The sequence below is a fragment of the Perca flavescens genome, chromosome 15 (assembly GCF_004354835.1).
Source record: "Perca flavescens isolate YP-PL-M2 chromosome 15, PFLA_1.0, whole genome shotgun sequence".
Lineage (NCBI taxonomy): Eukaryota > Metazoa > Chordata > Actinopteri > Perciformes > Percidae > Perca > Perca flavescens.
The window spans coordinates 23,874,417-23,891,412 of NC_041345.1; the positions used below are offsets into that span (position 1 = coordinate 23,874,417).

Below are 16,996 nucleotides of genomic sequence, written 5' to 3' on the forward strand. Positions count from 1 at the left end.
GTATAACTAAAGCTGTTACCAGTAGAAGTTTGCAGGTTTATAGGGGCCATTCTGCTGCCTATAATGAATACTTTTTTAAAAACCTTTATTTAACCAGGAAAAATCTCCTTTTCAAGAGTGTACTGGACATGTGGCTGCTAATGTTTTTGTATTTTTTACTGAAGTAAAATTATGAATAGGATTTTGACTTGTAATGGGGTATTTTTATTGTGTGGCCATATTTTAACATAAAGACCTCAACACTTCTTCCACCACTGCTTATTTGACCTTTTATCTCTATTTTCTAACCTGATTTTTATCCTCTTAATTATCACTATAATAGTCTTACAATACCAGGAGCATGCAGTGTCAGGTTTAGGGTTACCTTTTTAATGCACTAATGGTATATTTCTTGTTTGCTGTTGGTCATTATACTCTCCCAGAGAGATCGTGGTATTCTTTATATCGTGTTCCATAAAAAGTCTTCACTGCTCATTTTCTCTAACCTCCCGCACAGCAAATTCTATATATAAGAACTCTATAGGAGTCAAATTTAGAACACCCGTTTCGGTGAACATACACTGGACACCTGAGTTAAAAATAATAACACTAAATTAGTGTGAAATTCCCAAAACGAGTGTTAAAATACACTCTTTCACAGACACATAATTTGAGCCTGCTCTGAGATAACCCCAACACCTATCCTGTAGAAGCTGATGCAACTCTCAAAGAATACACATGACCACTGATACAGTGTCCTTTTGGCCCAGCACAGAGTTAAATGTACCACAATAAGGGACATATTTAACACCAAAATAGAGATAAATCAAATTTTAAGAGTCAAACGTTATCACTTGTTTAAATGAATATACTTGTACTCAGATATTATATAGGCTAGCCTATGTACTCCATATTGAGATACCGTGTAACACCAATGACTAAAATATGAACTCCCAATGTGAATTATTCCACACGCTTACATTCAAACCTGCTTTGTTTCAAACCTGCCAGGAGAACAGAGAGCACTGTTAGCGTCAAGAACAGCATTACAATGTATGGACAATGCTGTTGTGTGTTTTTCCCCCTGATGTATTAATGTTGCTGTAGCTGTCTACTCGTCCAAACGTCCCTGTGAGGACTGCACTCAGCCAACCAGCATCAGCCGCCTATAGCTCGGCCTACACGGCTCCAGCACGCCTCAACCACCGGCACCGTGGCACAGCCTCTTGGAAGTTGGCGCAGGTCAAATGCGTCTTAATTCAAAGCAAAAACAAATGAGAGAATGGCCGTGAGTTGGGCCGGTTCCACTGGCCGTGCCAAGGTCAGCATTCCTCGACAGGCCGTTGCCTAGTGGAACTTTTGTTTCCCAGTGTGTGTAAACCTCCAGGGAGAGACGGTATATGCATGTAGGAGCGGGAGAGGACACACCAAAGAAAGGATTTTGCAAATGAGCGCAGGCAGGCTGCTGTTTTGGGCGAATCCTACTTGCTGCATGTATGGAAAGGTATAGGCTAGACAGACACTGGCCACAATTCAGCCTGCAGGGGCCAATGTGCTTTTTTAGTTTAAGAGTGCAAAAATCTCGAGATATCCTAATGATATCAGTGACCAGTGACTGTTGTCCCCGTGAATCTGCGACCATAGCGAGGTTAAAGGTTTTGGAGATGCTATCAGACGCCATATGGCCCAGTTCCGGCTATGCAGGTAGTGTAAATGCGTCTGTGCAAACAGACAGTGTTGGTCTGTCAAGAACACATCAGCCACATGCACATGTAGTCTTTCCGCAAGAGTCATATGTTAAAATGAATTTATCCGTTAATTCACAATTCAAAATTATTATTATTTTTTTTTTAAGTAAACGGAAAGGAGGATTCCGATGATTTTAAACGTCTCTGACGCAATGATGTATTTAGGTCCTAACAGGCCGCATGTTCAAGGAAGTTCAAGTAGAGTAGAAGAAAGGCAGACGTGTTCAGGGTCAAACGGCAGGTCAAGTCACAAATGAAATGAGACGACTTTGTTTCAGAGTAATACGATGTGTGTGTGTGTCTCTTACACGCGATTTAATGTCGCCTACACGTGTTATAACGTTCGCGTTGCATTACACAACATTAAGCAGCCTCAGTGTTTCAACTGAAATAGCACGCAGGGCACTTAAATGATTGCGCAGGTTGACTAAATTAAGAAATAATAATTTGTGTTCATGGTGCACTGTAGGCTTCATGAGCTCCCTTCCAAAAAAAAATAAAAAATAATCCGACGCACTTTAACAAGTGATTGTGATCGTACAGGCCCAAAGACACTTGATGGAGAAGACAGTTAAAGACTGTGGCTGTGCTGCAGGCCGCTGACTGAAGAGGCCAACCGTTGACATGGAGGCCTGCTGCTGCTGCTGCTGCCATTATTTACCACACTTGTACAGCTATTAAAAAAAAATCGCTTTAGTTTGGACGTGGTTGAATGAAAATCTGACCAAATCTGGGCCTTAAATGTGTTCTAACTAAAAAAGTATTTAATAAATTAAACAGATTTGTCTTGATGCTTTTGTAGCCTTTAAAACAAAAATAACTAGCCTATTTCGGACATGTAGTCTCAAAAATGACATCATTTATCCCCTCTGTCACGCAGCCTAATTATGGTTCAGCCTATTTTTAAATACAAATAAAATACTTGAGGCCTAAGCTAATTATTTTTCATGTAATTGTTTTTTTTCTGTATTTTATTGTGCTCTGTAAACAGTTTAAAAACTATGGGAAGTTGCATATTTTTAAATGAACTTACAGAAACGAGATATCCTATTACATGTTATAAATATAAAGAGAGCCATGGTGTGCAAAATATAAAGACTGTGACAACTTTGATCAATGTGTTCAGGCATTCATTGACAACGGTTTCACTTAAAATAAGGGCCAAATGTAGCCTAGCTGCTTGTGGAAAATCACAGACGGAGATTGTAGTTTAGAAATGCAAAATGGAAAAAAATGGATATAGATCTGTATGTCGTTCTATTGACTAAATGAGTGGGCCATTAAACATTTACCTGTTTTCAATCAATTCGTCCAACATTTATTGTTATATTTCATTTCAATGTATAATTCATGTTTTGGATTTCAAAGTCCAAAAACAACATTTATATAGTTCAAAAATGCTTCAAGCTTATTTCTGTCATTGAAATATTTAGCTGCATGCCTCTTTAAGGAACAACTGTGAGTCCAGAAGCTTTTTATTTGTCTGTTTGTAAAGTGATAAAGTTGAACCAATACAGACTAAATTGTTGGCAGGTGGGATCCATTTTGACAGTGGTCATCATTTTATTGCATGACGTCTGCATTTGCGCACTTCCGTTGAAGTGCTCTGTTTCCCGTAAAAGGTCAAAACGCTACTTTGGTAATGTATTCATGGGCCATCTCTCTTGAAGGCGTGTCTGCATGTTGAAATTCCATCTGAATACCCGGGGCTATTTGGATATTTGTAGTGAATAAATATGATGTTTATATACGCCAGCCAGCATGTCATGCACCTGCTCTGTCCAAACCCACTGCTTTATTCATGACAGAATAAACAGAGGTGCATGTGAACTGGACGAAACAGAGACGTTTATTTTTATTTTTTTTATAGTTTATAGTAGAGGATGTGATTGTGAACTATAACACTGCAGTCCAGTAGTTTGGAGTGGCAATACAAAGGTGATACACATCTCTAAACAAGGCCAGACACGTGACAGTTAACGGCTGCGGAAACTTCTCATGTTATTCCCATCACAGGCATGACATAGGATAAAGGTCTGTCCCATCATTTGCTATGAGAATTAAATCAACATGGGTAGCAGTGCTTTAACCCACCTAGGCTCCGTTTTAAAATACAATAAAAAATGTAAAATAGGCCTACATAGGTAGGCTATGCTACAGATTTGCTTTGAATTTTTGTTGACCAGTTGAAGGTCATATTTTACAGAATGGCCACACTTGTCTACGCACGCCTCCCCTGCACTAAGGCTGAATATTAAGTTTGCAAAACGACGTTCACAGCCATCACAAAAGATTTGGGTTTATCATATAAGATAGCACCGCGGCTGCCTCCCCCACCGCCGCCGCAGCAGCCGCCGCTCCCTAACCTCCGCTCCCTCTCCCGTCCTCTCTCTCGGTACCGAGCTGCCCCTACACTTTTTTCCTGAGCGAGCTACTAATCCCCTGCGTCCATGGTTTACTCTGAGCCCGTATTTAATTCCTCTAAACCCCCAGCTGCCGCCCTGGTTACTCACTGAACACGACAGACTGTGAACCGCTCTGGTTATTAATAATTCACCAGCCGTCCGCTCCGCTCCGCTCCGTTTCTCCGGCCGCGGCCGCATGCTGGACCCCGCACGGCACGTCCTCACTGCGCCGGTGCCTCCGTGCAGCCACGCTGTGTTTTCAATTCGAGTTGTTTTTCTTACATTTTTTTTTTTGGGGGGGGATTTGCTCGATGTCTCACAGAGGCATACGCACATTTCACCTCCTTGTTAACGTGTTTAGCCTATAGGCAGTACCGGCTGGCAGTGCCCACCAAGCCCCGCTATAGTCTCATCAACTCTTTATTGTTGCGACATCCGCGCTGCCACATGGTGAGTTCGGTTGTAGACGCTGTTCTCTCCGCGACTTTGTCCGGACACTGAGGAACAGGTGGGGGGGAGGACCGAGCGAGGAGGAACGTTTTCATATCAGCAAAGCCGGGAGCATGCACAAGGGGGGAAAGCGCGCGGCGGCGTCCCATCTGCAGGAGCAACAGCTGATCTGGTGAGCGCGTAAACAGAGAGTGCAAAGCTACTTACTGTCGGTGCACGGCCACACTCCTGCTCTGTCACTCGGGCTCACACGGTGACTGTGTCGGTGTCGCAGAGCGCGGCGACTCGGTGGACATTACGGTACCGGGACAAACTGGACAGAGAAGAGGCAAGCACAGCCTTGGAGCCGACCATTTTCATGGAAATTTCACGAGTTGAAACCGAACATAAACACCTTGCATGAAGAAGTCGGGAAGCAGACGATTTGGATTACACAGCTCTGTCCTCCTTTGCCTTGATTGAGAGGAGTTGACTACAAATTACAAAAAAAAAATGTTTATCGGGCAACAGGCCGTGTATTAGGGCTCTTTTGCTTCCGGTATAAGGCCCAGCCGAACAAGAAACCGAGTTTTCTCTCTCCCACACACTTTTTTTTTTGGAAGCCGAACTTTTGAGAGTGGAAAATGGGTCTTTGAGAGTGTTGGCACATTTCCCTACACCACAATGGTACGTGCTATGTAAACCAATATCATTTGCTCATTTATGCAGTCAGCTTTCAGATTCATTTTAGTTGTTCATAGATTTAATGATACACAGAAATGATTTTAAAGTTTAGTGTGTGTGTGTGTGTGTGTGTGTGTGTGTGTGTGTGTGTGTGTGTGTGTGTGTGTGTGTGTGTGTGTGTGTTCGTGCGTGTGTATGTTACTGTTTATTTGTGTAGCTATTGGGTCGCCAAAGAGCGTGCCAAGTCCTTCCACCTACCTGTATATGTTTTCTGTCACAGTCAGACTTATTATGGTACTATAGTTTTTTTTTTTTTCAAATTAGGAGAGTTTGTCCTGCTAAAATGTTGCATGTATATTTAAAATGATGTTGCTGTTAGGAAAAAAACAAACATAATACGCCTTATTTTAATAGTTACACAACATGTTGCCAAAATGGGTTTCCATCCTTCTGGCCAAATCAGTGTCCAGCCCTCTCAGTTCAGCGCCCGATGCCCACTGCCTTCTGCCGTTTTCTCCACAAGGAGAACATGACTCCCCTCATTGCGGTGGTCTCTGATGTGGGCCTGCCTGTGGACTATTTATAGCCACAAATATGATACGCGCTATCGCATATCATACAAGCAGCTAATCAAGAGGCGTCATACACTTTATTATAAAGGTTACATGGTGACATGTGAACAGCGCCCAGAGCCTGAATCCCACCTAAAGGCAAAGTTAAACAGAGTTTGGAAACTTGGCTATAAGAGGATGGAACTTATTCTTTGCGCCAACATTCAATTATTTGCCTATTTCATTTGTGCGTAATTGCGCACAGCGGTTTAGACCAATTCCTTCATTACGCAGGTGATTTATTTGTGCAATTCAGAACAAATCCTGTGACATCACGAAGCAAATGATTGCTCTGGGAATCTGCTTGCGTTTAGCTTTCTCTTATTCAAAAACATTTGAGATTTTATATGTGGTTTTCTTATAACTTGAATTGGCCAAGTACTTTTTTTTATATATTTTTGTTTCCTATGTTATCCCCATTTGCCCCGGACACCATATTTGTTTAAATGTTGTTAAAATGCAAACATTTATTCCCTGTGAGGTTGTGAAAACAAGCATTTGAATGCAGCACTTGTAGGTTTCAAAATGAGTAATAAGTAGTCTGTTATATACAAAATTATGATATATAGCACATCCTTGACCCATAGATCTTTTTTTGGCATGAAATGAGTCAAGTCAGGCAATAGTTAGGGGAACCTCCCACATACAACCTTGAAGCAGCTTAGATACCAGAAAGGAATCTTATTTGCACATGAATATGGAAGATTATTAGTATGAATAATTATTTGTTTACAAGCATCCTAGCTGACATGGCAGATGCCCAAAAAGCTCATCAGTAAAAATGATACAGAATTCAGGACAGGCCTCACATGGGATTATCTCGACTTGTTATTCCCCTACTTATAGCAGCAACTCATCTTTTTATTTTTTATTTTTTTTTACAGGGAAGGCTATATTGTGAAATTGTGCAAAATATTTCAGTTGCATGTTAGTTTAGTCAGGACACACTGGAGGCATCTGTCAATCAGTGTCAGGATTGCGTTACCTCCCCCCACCCCCCACCCCACCTCAGAGGCGGATGCTCCATCTATGACACTCAAATAAACACTTAAACTCCACTTCTCTGTAGAGACGATCTTTATCTGCCGCATGACAGGTTATTGATTTTCCCAAATGTGTTGGAAAGCAAAAAGGAAATGTGACCCATCATCGTGAAACTGGAATCATGACACATGTTTGGTCCCAAATTATGGTTTAGATTTTCACGATAAGTAATAATAGTCATGTAAAGTCTACACTGCTCTCTCCTGCTCAGCATATGTGTGATGTACAGTATAGGAACATAAGAAACAAATACAGTAATCATGAAGTGCTGTGTAAATAGTTGGGGTAATTGTATCCGTGTGTGTGTGTGTGTGTGTGTGTGTGTGTGTGTGTGTGTGTGTGTGTGTGTGTGTGTGTGTGTGTGCGTGTCTTCCACACGATCAGAAAAGCGGTTTTCCAGTCTTGTGTGATCTCCCTCTTGGCTGTTTCTGCCAGTGATGTCATCCCTGACTGTATACAGAATATTATGCTATTATGTTTGTCCTGGCCTTGACATTTGGAAAAATAAATAAGGCTTCAAGCAGGCCATGATAGCTTATGTGGCGTGTAAGCATTTGCCGTAGTTTAAAGATGGAAACTCTGATCTACGTTACAACAGCGTAAATATTACAGTAGTGGGTTCAGATGGGTTTGTCAGGTTGATTGGTTGTTAAGTGGTTGTAGCTATTGTAGCATTGTTTAGCGGAGTGGCAATCAAGGACAAATCGTGATATGATTTTGATATGGCATCTATGCTGCATTAAATGAATCAAAAGAAAAAGTGTCACTTTTGACAATTAAAAGAGTCCCCTGAATTGTTTACATGTATCTTTTTTTAAAAGCCAAGCAACTGGTAAGGGCAGAAAAAGCTTCAAGGGGCACTCCAGTGATTTAGTTTTGCGCTAGTCTGAATCAACAACAGTTCATTTCCAGGATAATCGGCGCAACTTCCGGCCGCTCTCTGTGTTTCGCTGTTCTTAAATTTTGTTCACTTTGGGAAACAGCAACCAGAACCTTCGAGCTAGCAAGCTACACGCTGAAAATGGCAACTTTTGAAGAAAAATTGAATCGTGCAACTAGGCAGCCCTGCTTGGTTCTTTCTGGGAATGATTGTAAGGATTTACAAAGAATATTACGGCATTTACTCCATTGCTGTTATGGACAAAATACACACGGCGGAACACTGGTAAGAGCAAATGATGTTTAACCACGTATCTAGCTAATTTAAATAGCTCACGTTACTGTATTGTGTGAACAGTTAACTTAATCTAATATTGTATGTGGCGTTTTCTTTCGCGGGGTGCAAATGTTCCACCAAAACACGTTCCTTCCCGAGCTTAGCGCCGCCCATGACGGTTGTGATTGGAACAACCCAGAGCGTTCTTTTCTCCTATCCTGGAATGTATGTGTGGAGGAGCCAGACCTTACTGTGCAGCGCTGTGGAGATAGGTCTGGCTATACAAGACTAGTATTGTATTTGCGTAAAGTTGGGGGGGGGGACTTACGAGAGACAGACTGAAATAAGGATGGTCAAAATCGAAGCAGCAGAGATCGAGATACAATCCCTTTCTTTAACTCTGATGAGCCAAACTTCACCAAAGCTGGATCCTACAATTCCCACAATGCAACTCGAAAGCATCATTCTCAAAATCTTTCCTGCTTGTTGAATGTCCTCACCTTTCAGACTCCATGGCCCAAGTTTGTAACATGCAGCTTTCTGTCAAATATTCAAAGTCAAGCCTAATTTAAGATAACCCTGATGACATCAACATGACATCACCAGGGGGATTTTCTCAGGCTTTAGAAATACATTATACCACTGTGTTCACATGCAGAGTAGTACTCGCCATGATGAATAAACTGACCTTTTATGAGTGTAAGATAGTGTCTATAATTATTATTGTTTTAGTCATTATGAGCACAGCTGAAAACAAAGACAACCGCTTAATGATTTACAGGCCAACATAAACATAAATGGTTATCGGCAGCTTATTACTCGTATTGGTTTTATTTGCCAGCATTCCACGTCAGCCCTCTTCAGGGTCACGTTGTATTTTAGCAATTAAAACTCTCACATAGGCTCTCACACGAACAGAGAGCTGTTTTTCTGAGTGATGCCTCTTCTAATGGGTCTTCTACTCTTGAAAAGATGAATGGTAATATGAAAGCAACAGGCCAACATAAACATAAAAGGTTATCGGCAGCTTATTACTCGTATTGGTTTTATTTGCCAGCATTCCACGTCAGCCCTCTTCAGGGTCACGTTGTATTTTAGCAATTAAAACTCTCACATAGACTCTCACACAAACAAAGAGCTGTTTTTATGAGTGATGCCTCTTCTAATGGGTCTTCTACTCTTGAAAAGATGAATGGTAATATGAAAGCAATAGTACTGTGATGAACTTGCTGTTAGTGGAGAGTACTTTATGCCAGATGAAAGCAGCGGGGGACCTTGTGCAGTCTGTCTTTATGACTTGTTTGAGTAAAAAGAAAAACACTGGAGTGAGTAATCTCACCTGTTCCCAATGCAGTTTTAGAGTTTTCTTTGACTATATCTTGAAAGCAGACATATGAAGTATGAGGATAATTTGACTTCAGACCCCAAATCAGATTAGTTTGCCTTGGAAACAACACTGACAGATTTGTTGAACCCGTCTTAACGCAACTACAGCGCTCAGACTTTGGGGTGTATATTTTGTGCGGCGTCTTATCAAGCACAGGCTGATCACATTACACTCCTAACTCTTCCATCTCATTTCTAACCCTGCCTCAATTACTTTATCAAGACTTTAACCCTCACATTAATTGGTTTCACAAGACACCCCAGACTGCACACCAGCTGTGTAACCGAGTAATTTGAATCTCCTTAATTTGGGAAGGTGTTGGTATCTTCTGCCTTCGGAGAAGAAAAAAAAAAAACACAACAACAATACATGTATTTTCTCTCTTCGCTCTCGTCTTTAGGGCCTTAATGAGGATTTAGAGCCAATAGCATTATTCATTAAACAGAGCTTGCCAGCTATTTATCACTGTAACAATATTAGCATATTTGTTTAAATTTTCAACACTTTTATTTTTTAGCATTTGTAACCAGGTTCAGCATTTTTAATAATCTGGCATCGAATGCATCGTACCAAATTGAATGCTGAAAAAGAACCAGTGGCAAGCCCCAGAAACATACTAAAAATCCTTTATAAACACACACACGCACACACGCACGCACACACACACACACACGCGTGCACAACACACACACGCACACGCACTCTCCTCTAATTACCACCTCCCCTGCTCCCTGTCTCGTTCCTCACCTCCTGAGATGCAGGTGTAAAATATCACATTTTTCCAGCATTTCTCCCTGAGGTGGCTCTGGCTTGGACTCACAGAACGTAAATTTCCCCTTTCATATTCCCCCACACATTTTTTTCTACAAACAAGTTCCCCCTCCCACCTCTCCCTCTCTTTGATGTGCTTGCCACATCTGCACAGGTTTGTTAGCTTGTTACCAGGTGAAGAATGGGGATACAATTAAGACTGAATAAAGTGGGACTGGGTAGGATGTCAGTGTGTGTTTTGCAGTAGAAGATAAAAGTCTCTGATGCGCTAGAAAGTGTTTGAGCTCGCAGAGTCGACGCTGCGAGTGACTAGGAGGAGGCTGCCGTGGAATGATCAGAAGGTTGTTAATCAGTGGTTGGGAGGATACCTGCCTCTCCTGGATTGTTGTGTATCCAGAAACATGGAAACCCAGGTGGTTTCTGTGCTGCTGTGTGCCTGTGTAGGATCAAGAGAATTAGAGAGAAAGGGGAAGGTGGGCCATATGTATATGTGCTCTAATATATCCAATGCCTTGAGAACGCCCCCCCACCCCCCCTTTAGATCTGACTTATTGTATATACACCACATTACTGTAGTTACTGTAGACATTAAAATTCATGATGACACGCAATCAGTAGGCCTCTTCGCCTGCCTGTCAGAGTACATTGGGTCAGTGGACGGGTTTAACAACCTGCAACGCATTCTCATTAATGGGTTCATATGATATCCTACGAAAACGTATGCATAACAATGAGTATTATATATTACGTAATTATGGCGACCGCACGCGATCACGTGACGACCGGCCCCATGACAGTTAAGTTAAGTGGCCTTTACGGTTAAATTTAAATAAAGGTTACTGTGAGCAGGGTACATGTCACCGTAAGACCCTGGTCATTTCAGCGGCCGTTGCAGTTAAGTTTAGGCACCAAAACGACTAGTTAAGATTAGAAAAAAGTTTGTGGTTTGGGTTAAAACACCAGTCCCCTTAAGTTGTAGCCTACTCCAGGGAAACAAACACCCGTTTCTTGGTTGAAAGTCTTGTGTTTTCCCCTTAACTTCTTCCGGGTCATGAACTCCGCTCCGCTGCTTAAAAGCCCTGTGTTTTAAGACTTATCCATCCGACCTACTCCCTATGTAGATCTTTGCGGTTTTATACTGTCCGTGTGGTGCATACAGTAATAAATATGTGGACTACATATGAATTACAGTGCAGTACTTTTCATAGCTTTTTTTTTTAATTTATTTATTACAAATAGTGGAGAACAGCCTGCAGCCTGCAGTGCTTAGAACAGTTAACATATTGGACAATCCCCTCTTTTGCTTTTTTCCCCAGAGATTCAGCTTAACCTAGCATAGCATAAAGAATGGAGACGGAGGATCAAAACGCTCAATCCACAGAGAAATGCACACAGCCCGTATTTGGAAACTGTGCCTTTATGTACGGTTGTGATGTTACAACTATAATACAGTATATCTATGTCGAAAGTGACACTACAGTGCCGTTACAGTCATTCCCCAGCTGCAATGACGGTGCAGAGAGAGTACAGATGCAGAACACCCGGAAACACTGACCAATCAGAGCAGGCTGGGCTTTTTCAGGAGGGGGGCTTAAAGAGACAGGCGCTAAAACGGAGCGTTTCAGACAGAGAGTGAATATTCAGACAGACAGCATGAGAAAAATAATGTGTTTTTTGAACATGAAACCGTGTAAACATATTCAAGTAGAAAGGCAAAATACAAGTATGAACCTGAAAATGAGCATAATATATCCTCTTTAAATTACCTTTGAACCCGTGGCTGAACAACAGGTGAAAAAACATTGTTCTGATTCCCCCCCCCTCTCCCAAAGGTTTGTGTTGGGAACACTATGTGACCGGATCACAGAGTAACATACACAGTTCTGAGTTCGCTAATGGGGCCAGTTTGAACTCGCACACATGAGATTTATATCTTCTCAGCACACTCGCGGTAAGAAAGCACCATGGCGAATTTCCCAAATCACTGAACAATCTCTTTAATACATCACACACACATACATGACATAAAGACATGAACTGTGACATTGACCAAGAAAACAAATGTTCTTTGGCCTGGGCTCTGAAATTTCCTCATCCTCTTTTCCTCTTTTTTTGCAGTCATAAAGACATTGTCTGCGCTCTCCATTGATACAATCTGACAACCATTTCAGTGTTGTATTACACTCCGTCTCGGTCACCAAAACAGTCAACATCCCAGACATCAAATGACTCCTAGAGCTTTTTAAGTGTTAATTACAACGAGGCTCTATGCCATTTTTTTCTTGCTCTAGGCTGGCCATATGGATTGGGCATATGCTAAATATATATATATATATATATATATATATATATATATATATATATATATATAAACATATATATAATTGAGACCATGCTCTATAAAAACTCACAGAGAGGTGGTTGGGGGGGGGGGGGGGGGCCAGTGCTGTAGGGAGCTACATCAAACAATCAGTCTCAAACAAATGATAGAAAGATATGGACAGAGATATGCTTCATTCATTATAACAGACCCACATTTTTATCCTTTCATTATTATTGTAACAGCTTGATCTCTATTTTCTGTGCAGCGCAAAATCATTTTTCAACTTTAAATGACTCAAACCTGTCAGAAAAGAGGCAACTAGAACTACCAGCGTGCCTTGTTCTGTGCTACTCTGTGATTATCAACAGAGTAAAATATATCCTTCAGCTGGACTGGGCAGTTTAAGAGCTTAACAGAAAGCCCAGGAAGCTTGACAGGGGCACCATTTAGTGGGACAAATGGTTTTAAATGTTTTTCCTCCGGTGTTTCCCCACATATTAATGATGACAGGCCAGAGGTTGGATGCTGAGGCTGAACGCCATGACGAGTGTTTTCTTTGTCACTTGGATGACTTGAACACAAACTTTCTTTTTTTTTTTTTTTTTGCAGAGTGAACGCTTCAACGTGGCCTTCGCTGAACTTATTGCAAGGAAGAGAGGCAAAGCTAAACAAACTAATGTTAATCTTATGTTAATCAATCCATCTGCTTGACCTTTCGCGGCAGAGATGGAGTGAAATCACACACACAGATGCCTTTCCTGTGTTACAGTAAAAGGGAAAGGGAAAAGGCTCGGGCTGTAACCTCTCATTCTGAAGGATATGAATAGCCTGTGTCTCCAGCCGCAGCTTGGTTAGCCCAAGTCTGGGACTTATTATAGTGCTGTGATTTTATGCATGTGCCTGCGCATGTATTTCTCCAACCAAGTGCAATCCTGTGTCATCGTGTGTGTATTGGGGTGCATATGTAAATGCTTAAGTAGCCTAATGTCTGTTTGAATCCCCTGAAAGATTGTTTACCTCACATGCCAGTTTAAATAGTATAACTTTACATTTTGTAGCTGGCTACGAGCAATGTTTCTTCCTGTTTTGGGTCCGTGTTTGTTTCTGCTTAAGGTATGTTAAGAGACGAGAACTTAAAGTTCTGGAAAATAGGATTATTTCTTCTCCTCTCTCCAGCAACTTAAACTTAAAGCTCCTGGTCTTAAACTTTATTCCCCTAACTCAGAGTTATTTTCATTAACATACCAATTTTTAGCCCCCGTCTAACAGGTTTAGTTGATATCCAAAACAGACATTCAGATTTAGCCTGGCGAAAAAAAAACTATTTGTTTTGGACCAGTTTGGACTAAAAAGTATCCTCAGTCTGTGGTTCCCTCCCATCCATGTTGCCTGGCCTGGCTGCCTCAACTGACAGCCGAACTGCAATGGATGCTCATTCAGAGCCCAAGTCTCTGCTGGCGCGTCCCACGGCATACAAATGAACTGCGCTGAATAGAAACAAACACTTAGAATAAATAATTTAGCTGCATCTCTCAGGGAATGCAATGCGGGGCCAGTAGTGTGGCCAAGGGCTTGTGTTCGCATGTGTATATGTTGGCAGACGTATGGCCTCCGTATGTGCGAGTCTGTGCCGAACGTGTGTCGTATGTGACCGTGCGTATGACTGTGTGTATGTGTGTGTATGTATGTGTGAATGATTTGTGCTGAATCAGTGCGCGCAGACAGAAAAGTGACCATGCAGGTGAAATAGCAGGGACAGGAAATGCCATTGTGTTGGGAGTATTGTGTGCGTGCGGGTACGGCAGCTAAACACTTTGCTCCCCATTCAAGTGGTGGTGACTGGCAGGGCCGGGCCTCGGGCCTGCACAGCATATGGGTTCAGGCAGGCAGCACACACCGTGAACTCTGTGTGTGTGTGTGTGTGTGTGTGTGTGTGTGTGTGTGTGTGTGTGTGTGTGTGTGTGTGTGTGTGTGTGTATGTGTGTAATGTAAAGATGAAAGTTTCTCAAGCAGTTATCTGCTGGTGGGACTTGAGGATGATTAATAAATAGGTCATTATCAGAAGCAGCAGGTCAAACCTGCGTTTACAGCTTTGCACCCAGCTTTCCTGTGTTTTGAAATTCCCTGAACATAAAGACAGTGTCAACTAATGAATAAATGACTGTTGTGTTACATTTCAGGCAACCGAAACCTTTCTGTTGAACGAAGAACCCTCCAGAGGTCCTGGGATGCCTGAATGCTTTGTAGTATCAGATTCATACAGGGTATGCATCTCTTATTATTTTATTTTTAAATTTTTCATTTAAATTTTTTTTCATGTGTTGTGTTAAATGTGTTATTTGAGTCATTACTCATTACTATGACTGACAGTGTGTTTTCATGCTCTTGGTAATTGCACCACAATCATAATGTCATTCACAGCTCCCTCTACTCAGCTGCAAACCATTACAATCATTATTTCCACACGCACATTTAAGAAAAAAAAAAAAAGGGGGCCTTTGCAACTTCAACCGAAGCACCCTCGCCTCATGGGAGTGAAAATTATGACGATAATGTGCAGTCTGCCTCGTCGTATGAAAAGTGAAACAAAAGGAATACAAAGTTAAAGAAAGTGAGCAGCTTTTCTAAAAAAGAAAAGATGAATCCTCGCAGCGGGCGCAGTGGATTTACGCCAATTGATGTAGAGATATAGAATGGGATATGGGGGAGGGTTAGAGGACAGAGTGTGTGTGGGGGGATTGGATGACAAAAAAAAAAAATGATTGTTAATGAGGTGGGAGCCAGTTTTTCTAGGCTACAGTGTGTTTCCCAGAGTTAAGACTTACGCCAAGTCTCACACAGAATCTGGGTTGCTACAGTGTATCGTGTGTCTCGGGGTACAGAAATGAACCATTATGACTGTAATTGAGTAGCACGGCTGCTAGAAGAGAGAGTTTTGGAGAGGGGGAGGAGCGTCGCTGGGGCTGTATTGGATTCCAGGGGCAGCGAGTTCAAGAACATCCACAGGAGGGTGTCCACCTCCAACTTCTCAACAGGAGGTCTGCTGTTGGGGGCTTAGTTTTCTATATCACGGCTCTCCTTCTTTCTCTCTTTATTTCTGCGTGTGTGCTCTTGGCTTACACGTCAGGGTTCCTGAGGAAGAAAGTGCAATTGCTTTCAAAACAAAGGATATTAAAACTGAACGCAGATATGAATTTGACACCCTGTACTAGAAGTGGTAAAGAGTAAGATGTTGCAGTGCCTTTGTTTGGTTCTTTAAGCCCCGACCTGTTTGGATTGTGAAGCCTTACAATGAAGAGATGTCTGCTTGCATGTAGTTGTAGTGTGAATGTGAGTTATGAGCAGATTTCTTTGTCCGATTGTTTTAAAAAAATCTCCATTTTATCAAGCCATTTCTGTATTTAATTCGATTCTAAAAACCTCAACCGCAAAATCTGCAGGTACGATAGAAATCAACTCGTTTTAAAACTTAAGAGCTAGAAATGAGTGTCTGTGTCTCGAAACCAGGCGGGTTACTGCTTTTGAATGAAGAATAGCAATAGGTGATAGGGATTTTAGAAAAAGTCTTGAAATGGAAAGAAAACAAAGAATCCTGCACACTGTCCTGTATCACTTAACACTCCCTTTGTTGACGATGTTCTGGTCCTCACGCATTCATCAGAAAATGTTAATACAGTATAGACAAACAGCACATACATACTGTATATAGGCTATAGGAGCTCCAGGGAGAAAATCAGAGGACGCTAGCAACACTTTATTTTTATTTTATTTTTTTATTTATCCTTTATTTTACCAGGTGATGTCCCATTGAGATAATCAAATCTCTTTTACAAGGGAGCCCTGGATTTATGGTATGCATACAAATCAGGGCCAATGAGCTCTTCAGATATAAAAATGAATACTGAGCTCTTCCGTTTGCAAACAGACAGTAAAATCACAAACATTATAGAGAGTAGAACGATATCACACAAGGACCACAAGGGATTTTTTTATTTTTCTCAAATGAGTTCAATATCACACAATGTAGCCTATAGTGTTCCAAAGGTAGAAAAAAGACAAAAGTCAATTTAGAAATGGAAGCATTAGCCTAATAATTGCAAAATCATTCATTCGTAGGGATAATGCAAGAAATTGCGACCAGAAAATACTTGATTTTTACTTTAAAGAGTTAAGTTTCATGCAGAAATGACTTGGTAAAAAGGAGCCTTTTGTAGTGACCCAGTGACCCCTCTGATTTATCTTGTCTCACCCCACCCGTTTGGGAGCCACTTCTTTAAAGCTTTAGTGCGTAACTTTTTGATATTAATAAATGTCCGTTACATTCAAGCCATTGCCAAATGAGTTGCTACAAAGCTTATTAAGACTATCAGCTCCACACAACTCTCTCTGGATTTCTCAGTATGGCTATGTTCAGAAACTGGGGTCATCCAGCGGCTTTTGCGTGCAGAAACTTGAGTGA

General features: G+C 41.5%; 1 protein-coding gene across 7 annotated transcripts in view; it reads left to right on the forward strand.

Moving 5' to 3' along the window:
* The first annotated feature begins 1,242 nt into the window (after nucleotides 1–1,242).
* nfixb (nuclear factor I/Xb) overlaps nucleotides 1,243–16,996 on the forward strand; it is a 164,387-nt gene continuing 148,633 nt past the window's right edge. Inside the window, exons 1-2 of one of the 7 annotated variants that reach the window (XM_028600545.1) lie at nucleotides 1,243–1,683; nucleotides 14,718–14,801. In XM_028600545.1, the coding sequence (XP_028456346.1) occupies nucleotides 1,678–1,683; nucleotides 14,718–14,801 (90 nt within the window). In that variant the 5' untranslated portion in view covers nucleotides 1,243–1,677. Of the gene's footprint in view, nucleotides 1,684–4,109; nucleotides 5,249–14,717; nucleotides 14,802–16,996 lie in introns of those variants that run through there. The other 6 variants (XM_028600536.1, XM_028600540.1, XM_028600538.1 and 3 more) reach the window with 6 other exon arrangements.